This window comes from Notolepis coatsorum (genome assembly GCF_963971535.1).
Source record: "Notolepis coatsorum genome assembly, chromosome: 14".
NCBI classification, from domain to species: Eukaryota; Metazoa; Chordata; class Actinopteri; order Aulopiformes; family Paralepididae; genus Notolepis; species Notolepis coatsorum.
The window spans coordinates 68539930-68553709 of NC_140178.1; the positions used below are offsets into that span (position 1 = coordinate 68539930).

Genomic DNA, 13780 nt, shown 5'->3' on the forward strand with positions numbered 1-13780 from the left:
AGTACTGCTACATCTATACATTTAAATTATGACATACCAGATTTACAAATACAGTACTGTTTGTGATACAAAAAGAGTCTAAAAAAGAGAGTACCGGTATATACATTTGACATAGAAACTGTACATTGGAGGAGGTTGGGTAGGTGGGGTGGGGGGGGGACTGTACATTGGATCTACAAATATACAGTACTGTTTATGTGTACAAGGGAAGACTGTACTCGAAATATGTTGTTTTCTTTGTGCATTAAGCCAGTCAATTTGCTCTTTGTATGGGATTATAACGGAGTATGTTACCCATTAAAAGTTAATGTCTTGCTTTATAAATTTGTGTGCTCCCCTCGCATTTGACGATCTTAGAGAACAATTGGACTTGAAAACAGCAGTGACCACCACTCGTTAAATCATATAAAACAGTAAAGATCAGATCATTTGACTTACCACTTAATCACAGTGTGTACTTCGTCTATAGCCATTCCAATCAACCGCTGCTGGAATATTGGGGTTTGAAGCACTTTCCTCCAACGTTCATTCCCCACAAGGGTCTCCGGTGACCCGAACACCAGGGAGTATTTACCCTGGGCGATTTGGTCGTCCACTTCTGCACTTTTTCCGGCACAGGCTGCCGATATCCCTTTACTATTAAGGGCACATACTTGGTCCTCAATAATATAATTATTATTTTTTTTATCTGTGCAGGCCAGACCACCGGGAAAACTCCCGGTGCTCCCGATGGCCAGTCCGGGCCTGACACACACACGTTTACTTTACAATGCCAGACACCTAACGAAAGAAGAATCATCGGCTCCTGTAACAGTAACGTTAAGCTAGCAGTTTGTTACCTTCGCGTGGGGTATGTCTGGGAGTGTTTGCATTCATTCATTTATTTTGCATTTATTTTAAATTTGTTGGACCTTATGGTGTTCTTGTATTGTTCTTGATTTATTGTTATGTTTCTTCTTGACTTGTTTAAAGAAGACGTGTCCGGCCCATGGGGACATTAACGTGTGTTGTCGGGTCTTACAAATACATTTCATTTGATTTGATCTTCTGTGATGTAACATAACGTTAAACTGGCATTAACAACTTTAGCAGATTTACAAAAAAAAGAAAGAAAAAAGTATGTTAATGTTACTCTCCGACTGTCAACTGTTGGTTGGCATTTACAGCTTTATACAGTTTAAATGTAATTTGTTAACATTACATGTGTTAGCTTATGATAATGTTAGCTTGCTATATAACGTTACACAGCTTTCCTTTTTGTCTTTTTACAAATAATCATATATTAGTTAGCTAGCTATATATATTAAATCACAATTAGAGAGAAACCACCAAATTTCAGAATTCATACATGTTATTCATCTGAGACATTAAAGAGTGCTAAAACTCAAACGTGTGATGTCATCAAGTGTAGTCTGAAGTTGCTCCATAGACAATGAATTGGGAAAGATTTTATATATACAATTTTATTTATAAGTATAAGTAAAAAAAAAAATTTCAGAATCAGAAATGAGACCACTACTATAGAATAAAGCTCATCACAGGATGTTAAAAAAAACATGAAAAATAAAAACATTCTGTAGCAGTAATTAAGGTTGACTTTCCCTTCCTTGGTGAAATCTGGCGTGAACAACTTGCGAGGTGCTTATTATCATTGTGGTTAAAAAGGAAAATGATTCACATTGGAGAATTTTTTTCTCAGTATAGACAATATGCTATGCTAGTGTGAATGGCTCAACACCGACTGCTAAATGAGGCATTGTAGATTAAATATGCAGTCAGTTGACTAAGCATCTATAGGCAGTGTGGGCTGCCAACACATACTCCTATGCAGAAAATTGGACGTTGTCAACACATGATGCTAGGGATAGGTTTATAAACAACTTTTAAATAATTATGATGACTTGCGGCTTTGTAGCCTGGCCAAAAACTGACATTCCCCAATAAAACGCAGATGACCCCATCCAATTTAACACCAGTTGGCCATCTTCTACTCAAGTTGGATGGTAAATGTTAGATCCCATGGCTCGGAAGAACATTTTTACATTTAATTAAAATGTTTAGGTAGTGGGAGTGGTTAAGGTTAGGGATAAGTTTATAAACAATGTTTAAGGTTAAAATGATGACGACTTGTAGCTTTGCAGCTTGGCCAAAAACGTATCCCAAATAAAACCCTGGTCGATCGAGCACCATTTGGCCTGTCTTCAACTCCCCTTCGGGGACGCATTTAATAAACTGACTAAAACTGACTGAAAATCAATGTATGTTTATTTAATTAATCTATAATGCTCTGTATGTGATCTAATACCTTGGTGTAAGGTTTTAATTTGTTGAATATATTATTGCCTGCAAATCTTTGCTGGTTGAATAAATGTTGTATGATTCATTTGCATACACAGTTACAGTATAAAACGTTCACAAAGTATTGAAATTAACCTTCTATTGTGGGGTAGATTAGTAGACTGAACTGTATAATCAATGGGGGCAGACATACAGTACTTAATGCAGCCCCCCATTGAATTTAGAGGTACAGATTGTAGGATTTGTATGATTGGATTGAATCATTTCACCCTGACAGGATTTTACAGACTGGTGCACATGGTCCTTCTTAAACACAAATGTATACAAAACCAAGGAGATAGTCGTGGGCTTTAAGAGGAACCCTACTGTCCCCAACAACAACTGAGGTTGTGCAGCAATACAAATATATTGGCAGTTATTGACAACAAGCTGACCTTTGAACCCCATGTGGACGCTGTATGCAGGGATTCTTTTTCACAAGCTCCGTAGTTTTAATGTTGACAGGACCTTCATGAAAATGTTTTATTCTTATTTTATTGAGTCAGTCCTCATATTTGCTTTTGTAAATTGGTACGGATCACTTGCCCCCAAAACTCAAATAAACTTCAGGGTATTGTCAAAGTATGCAACAGAATAGCAAGGACAACTCTCAATGACCTGTATGATGTGGTATAAGGTCAAAACACTGAGGAAGGCCCAGTCAATCTTGGACAATCCCAGCTACCCCCTGGCCAATTAGTTCATGTTGCCTTTGTCCAGTCGCAGGTACAATAAGCCAAGATGCAGGATTAATACACAAGAAGTCATTTTGTCCCTGCTGCCATTGTTCTTTGAAATAAATCAATGTGATTTCATTGTGTTTTTGTATGTCATATTGACTAAAACTCATTGTCCTTGTTGCCATTGTTGTATTTTTAAACGATTAAGACCAGAAAGGGAAGCTTCAAAGTCTGTGAAGGAGATGCAGTGGCTTCCGATGGACATCAAATTATTAGTAGTTACTAGTTACTACTGCACACCCTCATATACTCAGCAGACAAACTATCCAAACAGTCACAGGTGATTCTGCCATGAATTAAAAGAACACGCCAACATTTTGGGAAATTTGTTTATAGTCTTCTCCAGAGACAAGAAGATAGATGCCAGTTTTCTCTCTGTGCGTTCAGTCGAAGGCTATCTGGCTGCACGTTAGCCAGCCTAGCTTAGCACAATGAATGGAAGCGGACATGGCCTAAGTGCTAAGCTAGGCTAACATGCAGCCAGATAGCTTTCTACTGAACGCAGAGAGGAAACTGGTATCCCATCTTCTTGTCTCGTAACAGAAAGAAGCATTTTGTATAAAAGTATTCTGTACTTCTGTATGACAACTAATAAAGAAACTTGAACTTTGGAGATGATGGTAAGCTAATTTCCCCAAATGTTGGCATGGATTTCAATACCAAACTGTAAAGAAAACAAGAATGCCGTTTTTTGTAATCTCTAGCGTCTTAAACAAAAGCAATGGAAGGCTATTGTGGGCTAAGATCCATTTATTCATGTCCCTAGATACATGTATCCATGTCTTTCATTATCATGTCTTCATGTAAATCTCAGCCTGTGTACATCTCAGCCTGTCTGTAGCTACTGTAGTGGTCAAGATATATTTGTGACCGGAAGGCCAGTGCATCTGTTACTAAGAGCCACAGGCCCACAGACCAAGGACTGAGACGACGGTTTTGGCTGACCAGAGGAGCTAATGACAGGATCTGTAAATGCATAATATCTATGAATCAATCCATTTATCTATTGTAAGAATGTAGACAAATAACTACAAATGTGTGTACCATTAAAATGTGTTATTGTATTAAAACAAGCAAATGCCTATGTCACCATGACCCCAGCTGTCCTTCTGAACCACCAGGAGACAGACTGTAATTCCGGAGTCTTAAGGCGAGCACAGAAAGACTCAGAAGAAGCTTCTATCCCCAGGCCATCAGGCTGCTAAACGAACAATAAACACTATGCAACAACCATCAAATGCACACAGCACACACACCCACACGCACACACTCACTCAAACAAACAACACACTGCAGCACCCACTCTCCACACTTTAGATCACACAAACACACTTTACACTTTATATTTATTGATAAAGGATTTGCACAACTCGTACACCTACTGTGAATTGTACCTAAATTGCACCTCGTCCCATTTCTGCCTTGCACTATATAGTATTGTATATTAGTACACTGCACAGTATTGTATATTGTATGGTAACTCAGTTACGTCTACTCTGCATCGAACATTGTACATATGTCTAAACTGAACACTGTGACCTCATTTTTTTTACTTCTAATTTTACTATGTTATTTTATTTCATACTCATCTTGTCTTGCACAGTCTCTGGAGCGTAACAGTAAGAAGCATTTTGTATAAAAGTATTCTGTACTTCTGTATGACAACTATTAAAGAAACTTGAAACTAGATCTTCGCTATTTTAACTGTCACTGTGTAGTCGGTAAGAGCCACCATTCAGTCCAACACAAAGCCAGAAGTTATAAAAGTCATTGTGATGGAAGGAGCTGGACGCACTGCTGCTGAGCCCAGAGCTAAGTAGAACCTGTGTCCACTCTCAGCTTTGTGTAAATATTCTGTAATATTGAATTCACTCTGTAATAAATCTTTGATTGCTAAACCCTCTCATCCTTCAAGGTCAATCTAAAGAATGCAACACTATTACCAATATTTTAATTGTCATGTCAAGTAAATTACCCGTTACTGATCAATTATTCTTATCTATAATTTATATTATCTGATAAAAGTAGTCATTAAGAGAGGAAGAAATTAAAAATTCTGATGCCAAAGTACAAAGTGAGCACTATATTTTTGACTTTTTAAATAAATGTATCAGAACAAAGACATTTCGTAATACATTTTTATAGAAAATAGTATACTTGCACTTACCTCTAAGAATCACGCATTAGGACAGTCAACAAGAAATGATTCTCATAAAACCTTTAATGGAAGTGAGGTGACATCATGCAAAAACTTGGAATAAAAAAAAAAGTGACTATTCTTAAGGAATGACTAATTAAAATGTTTTATATGGGAGCAGAGCATAAAAGGCTGTAACTCATTTACAGTTAACTGAAATGCACCTATTAAAAAAACATAATCAACATGCTATCCACCAGTGCTGTTTGGGCAATATCATAATGGCACAATATCAAATCCAATTAACTCGGTTGAATGTTTCAGTGACATACTATGACCTCATCAGCTACCACAACGAGTCCATGTGTGGGAGTATTACGATGCCCACTACAGGGAGACGTCTTGTTTCAATATGGTAATAATATCAATCATTCCATTAATTCAGTATTATAGTCCGTACAAAGATTTACAACCTTGAGATTGTCGATTTGGACAGTTCATGATCTACAGTCTGCTGCTGGGCTGCAATAGTAGTGTGAAAACTTGTGCTCTTCTACCACATCAAGAAGTGAGATGCATCATAGTATGTAAAGACATCTACAGTATATTGCCATTAACATTTAAAGCATTTTAGTAAAATTTATACAGCAAACTGAGGCAAAACATGCGAACAAATTATTAGCGGACACATGTAGGCCCATTATGATATCTGTCCAAGAGAGGATACAAATTATGTATTCAAAATAATAATAATGGTATCAAAACTGATATGCAAACAATCCTCTGTTGTAGACAAAAGAAATTAGACCCAAGCTATGTAAAAAAAAATATATATAAAAGAAAAAAAAATACTGTCTGAAAAACTGGACATAACGTACATCCTTATCAGGCACTCGGATACATAAATCCTCCTCACTCTTTAATAAGTCTGTACATTTGTGCATTTCATTACCAAGTTCAACAAGGTACTTTACCCGGAGTCAACCATTATTTGTGACCAAGTGTGTTTGATCATACAAAGAAAAAAGAAAGAAAATAACAAAAGAGCATACACCTCACATGAAGGGGGGAAAAAAAGAAAAAGTTATTCTCCTATTTGAAGAGCAATGGGGGAAAAAAGGTTTAAGGCGAGATGCTGAACACAGAAATCCAAAGGTTGAGTGTTGACCTGGGATGATCTTTGTTCAGTTCTGGAGCATGTTGGCATTTTACCAGTTCCATCAATACTCATCAAGAAGACGTTAAGTGTTTTTTCCCCTGCCCCCTCTGTTTGGCTCTCTGTTTCAGGCATCTTCTGCTGGCTCTGCAGGATTCCATGATGTCATCTCCACGCGCCCGAGTCTGCTAGGAGCTGCCGACTCCTGCATTTCTTACGCTGGCAGGCTCAGCTTCTTGCCTTTCAAAACTAGGGGGGTGAGGGGGGTCAGAGAATGGATACGCCTTTAGTTTTGGGACATGTGTATATCTGACAAAGACTAAATCACACTGTTCATCTTTATACCTTGGCATGGGAACATTCTGCCTACTTATATCCAGTGCAATTTCAACCCCCTTTAAGTGATATTTGTCAAATTACTGGTTTCCACAGGCAAATATAATGGTACGGTCCTTCACTAGTATAAACCAAAAAGCAGTAATGGTTTTAAAAAGCAGGAGACTTTACCTTTGGTGACATAGAGGTAGAAGAAGTCACAGTAGAGGATCGTCTGGACAACGCCGGCCACAATGGCGATCATGTCGAAGAAGCCCTCAAAGTAGAAACGCCAGATCCAGTTGAAGAGATAGAGAGCCCGGTAGAGGCCCAGGCAGAATAGGTAGTGAGTGGTGATGGTCTCTGCTTCGCCCGTCTTGCTGATCATGAAGAGCTGGGGCAGGATGGCCACCGACTCCAGGTAGATGGAGAACGTCCACAGGATCTGGTGGAGGAGATGGTGGAGGGAGTTTACATCTCATGCTTGAAGTCCAAATAACTTCTGCACCGTTTAAGGAAGGTTTAGGTTTTGAACAAAGCCCCTGAATGAGGCATATATTGTGCACAGTACAAATGCTCATTATGTGCGTAACTCATATTTGTTTCCAATTTCTTTTTTCCATTACATTTTCTTGAACGTTATGTGTGCGATATGTGACATTTTCAGTCAGATCCTGAAAATGGACACTCTTTTAAAGCATTCTTGATTGTTGTTTTATATACCGCTGTGTGGTGTTTTTGCCTGCTTAGAGCATGTTCCCCCAAGGGATTAATAACATTCTCTTGTCTCTTATTCTCATATTATCAAGCTCATACCAGTGAAATATGTGACAATTTAGCCCTTCTGCAACAAGATTTTTGCTGGTCCCCTGAGGCTCCACCTTAGTAGTGGGAATGTTGCTCAGAAGAGTCATAATATTGAACTGTGAAAACACCTTGCAAACGCCTCTAGGTGGCAGTGTGGGCAAAGGGCCCACCTGGACCAGAATCTCTGGTCTTATTTTCAGTCATATAGGAGAAGTGAATAAATCTTAAATCAGATTTCCCGGTACTGGAAACAGAAGCTAGAACAGGAAAGAATCAGCAAACACATTCCCACTCCAGTTTCCAAGACCCGGAAGGAAGCACACTTCAATTCATTCAATGACCCGGAAGGAAGCACACTTCAATTCATTCAATAACCTGGAAGGAAGCACACTTCAATTCATTCAATGACCAGGAAGCGTGAAGATTTTCCCTAAGCGGGTTGTACTTTCGCGTTCGGTTTGCGCGATCTGATTGGCCACTGACGTTTCTGGTCATGTGCGCCAATCGTGCGACGCCTAGTTCTGCGCCTATTTCCGGGTCTAACAGTCTGCAAACTACCTAACGCCTAGTTTATCACTGGTTAAGTTTAGGCGACTCTTTCGAAGTTGGTTAAGGTTAGAGTTTGGAATCAGGGTTGGTGTTCTATCGCCCTGCTCTAAGACAAACTAACCTTAACCAACTTCGAAAGAGTGCCTAAGCTTAACCGGTGGCAGAACTAGGCGTCACACGATTGGCGCACATGTCACATGACCAGAAACGTCAGTGGCCAATCAGATCGCGCAAACCAAACACGGAAGTACAACCCGCTTAGGGAAAATATTCACGCGACCCGGAAGGAAGCACACTTCAATTCATTCAATGACCCGGAAGGAAGCACATGAATTCACTTCCGGGCGTGGCCATACACCTCGACTCTCAGTACATTGAGTGCCCCACGCTCTAGTTTTCTTATAATAACTGAAAATATCATCATGTCATATAGTTCTGTGTTAAATACATATTTCTCTGTACAAAGCTTTAATTAGTCTGACTAGTATAAAGACACTAGGACGACAGTCTTAACGGTGTCTCTTCAACAGCCAAAGGGCCAGGAGATATGAGAGGTCCAAGGTCCTTTTCCTATCCAGTTATTTGTGTGAAGACATAACAAAGCCCCTAGAGCCCATCTTTGTTTTCATTTCCTCACTAGGGCATTGGTTTTATTTACCTTTCTTGTCATATCTGGTATCTAATGTACGTCATGTTGATTATGTATTTATGGTAAGTTCTGACCAGAGCTCCTTCTCACTTTCTGGTCAGACGTTCATGTGTCTGATTGTAGAGCTCTGTGGCCACAGAAATAAACTATGTTCTATATATACAAATGGATTTGTCTGAATTTCTACAGCTTCACTGTTTGGCTACTTTGAAATATTCCACAACATAACTATGAGAAAGAACTAAACTCACAATGATTAATTAGTCTCCAACACTACTGGATGTCATTTATATTGAAATCTCTACTGCATGTGTAATAGACCTGTCTCAAACCCTGCCCTCTTTTCTTGATCCTCCAATCACAACTGTCGCTTACCTCGGACAAACCAAGTTTGTCCGAGGTAAGCGACAGTTGTGATTGGAGGATCAAGAAAAGGGGCAGGGTTTGAGACAGGTCCATTGGAGTGGGACAGGCCAGCATTGAGCTGTGGGTCGCAGCGGCTGAGAACGTTAAAGCCACTATCTAGCAGCACAGCAGGGTTGGGGTGTTGGTCCTGGGGTGGGGAGGAAATGTATAATGTCTTTTGTGGTGTTTGTGATAATATAATTTGTTTTTATTTTTAGGTTCTGTGTTTATTATTTTTGTTGTCTACGTTCATTCTATTGTCATTATTGTTATTATTGTCTGGTGTTGTTCCGTTTATTATTCTTGTATTATGTGTTGTCATGTTTTGTTTTATCCATGTAAAAGAGTTGATAAAAACAATTTGATAAAAAAGAGAAAGAACTAACCTCTAGAAGAGAGAAGTCATGGTTGATTAGGACAGACAGGCCCCCGACAGGAACAACCAAGAACTCCACTCTGAAGCTGTCATGGTTACCATCATAGGTGGCCTTAAACTTGGCGTAGATCAGGTAGACTGTGGCATATGCACAACCGATATAGAACACCTGATGGACATAAGAAAAAGGTGTTACGTACATTAATGAAGAGTTCATTGATGTGTTTACATGATCTGCATTCTGGATACTAGCTAATTGTAGAAAAGGTTTTAGTCATGTTATGATTTATATGCATCCTCATATTCTGATCGCATATATTTTCATACACATGAATAAGTAAATGTAGCATACATAAACACAATCTTGCGAATTTTACCATGAAACAGAAACTTAACAGACCGCAATACCCAACAGTAAACAGAATAAGGTGTAAGGTCAGTAATTAGTGTTTTAAAACTGTGCAAAGTAATAAAAGCCTGGAGTTTAAGAGATTTTTGAAGTCCATTCCAGGTAAACGTAGCAGAGTACACAAAAACCCTCTTCCCAAACTCAATGCGAACTCGTGGGACTGAGGTGGATAGAAAGTCCTGAGAACACAAGCTGTAGGAAGAGTTTGACACAGCGGTAAGGTGTGTACAGAGATATAGAGGTAAACAGTCCAAGTAATGCTTAGTTTATAGAGGAAGATGTACCAATGATGAAGCCTACGAGCAGGCAATATGAATGTGCAGTATGCAGTATGGTAGATATGGAGCATCAGTGTGCAGTATGGAGTATGCAGCCCACCCCTTACCTTCATGAAGCTGTTGTAGAGGGAGATGAAGGACGTGAGGAGATCCAGGTAGCGAGTGGTGAACACTAAAGCAAACAGAATCTGACTCTTCCCAGAAATACCTAGAGAAATTTAAATGGGCAAGAAAGGGGAAAATATATGTTTTTAAATGACAGTTTCATTTTTTAAGTTCAAGTTGATGCTCAGTAATATAGGCCTAGCTCTTTCCAGCCTGTGCACCAATCCCACCAGGACCTCGCCTCCCTATTGACTGAGTAAATGTATTATTATAAGCAAGAATACAATTCTCTCACACACACATATCCAAATGGAAAGACAAGACAAACCCTCTTGATTATTCTAGTTGAGTCATGACATGGTAATGTTTTCCCTTGCTTTGCAGTGACATCTGCTGGAATTTGCAAATGAATTTCTCCAGATAAAGATAAGCAGACACCAAAAGTTGTTGGAGGACCCTGATGTAAACAAGACGAAAGTATTTCTCTGGTCTGCATCCTCTTAGCAGTTGTTTGTATTGAGTCGTACTGTATTGTACCCATTCTGCAATCTGTTAATAAAAGTTTCAATCAATCAATTGTTTGTGAGGACAAGTAGTCAAAATTACCCCCAGCATCCACAGGCACATTCCTTTAATGTCTTCCCTTAAAAGGCAAGTTTCACCACGGCCTGCAGACGGATATCCAGCCAATACAGACATGTTCTGGGAGAGATTAGACAATCCATCAAGTGAAAAATCCCACAAGATTTAGTGAGATTAGCTGGTCCCCAGTTTTAAATGAGAGTTGATGACGGAACATAAACCATTGTGCGTTACAATGTCTATTAGTGATTCTACTAGTTACCAAAACAGAGGTCATCATAATTGGTAATCTGATTGATTGAAAATTGTATTAACAGATTGCAGAATGGGTACAATACAGTACGGCTCAATACACACAATTGTTAAGGGGATGCAGACCAGAGAAAGACTTTAAGTTTAGTCTTGTTTACATCAGGGTCCCCCATTTTCAATTAATCTGCCTAGTAGTTGAGCGACTTGATGCACTTAAGTTAAGTCTTGTAGGGGTTTGATGAGGGAACCAGATGCGCGGCAATACGTACTGTACGTGTCTGTCAATGTGTATTTGTATTATGTATAGTCTAAAAGCCAACAAATACCTCCAGCTGGAAAAAGACCAGGCTGGACATCCGAGGTCGCTCCGGGTGAGTGCTTGTTGCAGACTAAGTTTTATTTCGGCTCTAGCTCCTGGAGGGAAAGATAAAAACATGTGCTGCCTACTGCCTAGTAGTAGTGTCAAGCATAATAACACAAGCTAACTAGCTAGCGTTACTTCCGTAGCCTTTTCTATAATGCCACGTCAGAAGCCAGACCAAAAATCCGAACACCTAAACATACCAATGAGCAGCATAATGTTTTTGTTCAACAGTGCCCACCACTGAAATAATATGAGTTTTCGTATGAACTTCAGCCGCTACCTGTGTCTGATAAACAGTAAAGTAAACAGACACCATCCTAAATGACCACACTGGTCAGACCGACTACTCAACTTGTGGGATTTGATTGCTAGGCTAGTTAATGTTAGCCAGCTAGCTAAGTAACGTAAACCTTGCAACTCAAGTATTTATGTTCAGCAAGTTCGCTTTTTCTGTGAATACGAAGCATTAACGATGCCAATGGGACGCGTCTGATTACTTTTTGTGACATGGTACTATACTGAACATTACGTTACCTTGAATGAATGGATAGAAACCCCTACTAGCTAGCTTTAGCCAAGTCGCGTTAGCAAGTCGCTAGCTTTGGCAGGGACGTCGCAAATCAAATCACGCCGTTAACGGACATGTTCAGTATTTGGTTACAGAAAACAACAGCAAGCTACGGAGCTGTAGTTACATTTCTTACGAGCTCACCTGCACACGACCTGGTTTTCCATATTTTGAGCAACAGGATGATAATCGCGGCCAAGTGAGAGAGGTCCCCTGTCAGTCTGAAGACGTTCATTGCTGCAGAAGAGAGAAGACGCCGATAGCTAGCAAGCTAACCGTATATACTATGTTGTAGACAATAGCTACGTTATTCACTATTACAAAGATTTGTTTTTTTTAGTTTATCCTGCCTCCGGTGACAGCTTCTTTTGGCGAAATTGCTTGCAAACTAGCTAGTAGAATGCATCGGATTGAAAATATGGCGAGAATGCAAGTCGACGTGGAAGGGGGCGTGAGGAGAGGCAACGCAAGAATCTGATTGGATAAACAGAGTAAACGACAGCCGCGCTGGATACGCCCATAACATAATAGGAGGGGGCGAAAATAACTTAGTTTCCTCGTTTTATAATAAACCTGTTTTTTTTAGGCCAATGGAGTTTAGTAATGTTATTGTTGGCCACTCAATAGACGCCACAGTTTGATCTGAACTTCGCACTGTGAGTAAGTGTGAATCTCGTGCATACAATTATGGCCCCAGCACTCATCCATGTGCTGTCCAACTAGTGGTGTTGCTGTGAGATGTCACCATTCAAAATACTCTAAAAGGAATTCTAGTCTAGAGTGTAAATGGACTGCATTTGTTTTTTTAAACTCAAATGTTTGTAGTGTATTGGTATTGTACAGGAACCCCTCTTGGGGCTGGACATTTTAACATAGAAATATTACCTTATTATTAAATGACCTTAAATCCAAGGGCCGCCAGCTCGAACGGCTATCGAATAAAACCGGTCTCACTGTCCATAAAGATGCCTACAAACAACATCAACAGCTCTACAAAGACGCCCTCAATTCTGCACGCTCCTCCCACTACTCCGCTATCATACTCTGGCAGCAACAACCCCAGGACTCTGTTTTCCACCATCAACACACTTCTTAAACCCTCTGACACAATCTCCTATTCCTTCACTGTCAGTAAATGCGTCTCCTATCTGTCACATCTCCAAACAAAAATTGACAAAATCCACACCTAACTAACAAATGCCTCCGCCATCACTGTCTCCCCTCCGGATTCAACCCCCCCTCCACCGCCCAACCCCCCTTTTTTTTTACACCCTTCACTGAAATCACAGCATCGGACCTATTCTCCATTCTCTCTACAATGAAAACGTCAACCTGCATCCTGGACCCTATCCCCTCCATCCTAGTCAAGGCCTGTCTCCCTGCCCTTTCTCCCCTAATCACCTCCATCGTAAACTCCTCTCTGACCACTGGCCTATTTCCCCCCCGCCCTCAAAATTGCTTCTGTCACCCCCTTACTAAAAAAAATCCGGACTCAACCCTGAAACCCTTGATAATTTCCGCCCCATTTCCAACCTTCCCTTCCTCTCAAAAATCATTGAGCGAGCCATTGCCTCCCAGTTAAAATCCTACCTTGACAACAATAACCTTTATGATACCTTTCAATCCGGATTCCGCACCAGACACAGCACCCAAACTGCTCTTCTAAAGGTCACCAACGACATACTCCTCTCTGTCGACTCTGGTTCCCTCTCCATCCTCATCCTCCTAGACCTCAGCGCTGCTTTTGACAC

The 13780-nt window shown here is 40.1% G+C and overlaps 1 protein-coding gene across 1 annotated transcript; it reads right to left on the minus strand.

Moving 5' to 3' along the window:
- Positions 1–5280: 5280 nt before the first annotated feature.
- On the minus strand, positions 5281–12441 carry LOC311241227 (ER lumen protein-retaining receptor 2-like). Its single transcript, XM_084329983.1, has 5 exons — positions 12174–12441; positions 10266–10366; positions 9482–9640; positions 6878–7130; positions 5281–6619 (listed from the first exon to the last, which is right to left on the minus strand). Exons 1-5 carry the CDS (start codon positions 12262–12264, stop codon positions 6585–6587), a joined length of 639 nt encoding a protein of 212 aa, XP_084186109.1. The 5' UTR covers positions 12265–12441; the 3' UTR covers positions 5281–6584.
- Between the last annotated feature and the right edge of the window lie 1339 nt (positions 12442–13780).

Coding starts and splice junctions, on each gene's coding strand:
- LOC311241227 (XM_084329983.1), bottom strand. CDS start 12,264: ATGAACGTCTTCAGACTGACAGGGGACCTCTCTCACTTGGCCGCGATT. Junction 10,367..12,173: donor GAAAACCAGGTCGTGTGCAG/GTGAGCTCGTAA, acceptor AAATTTCTCTAG/GTATTTCTGGGAAGAGTCAG. Junction 6,620..6,877: donor CTACCTCTATGTCACCAAAG/GTAAAGTCTCCT, acceptor TCACCCCCCTAG/TTTTGAAAGGCAAGAAGCTG.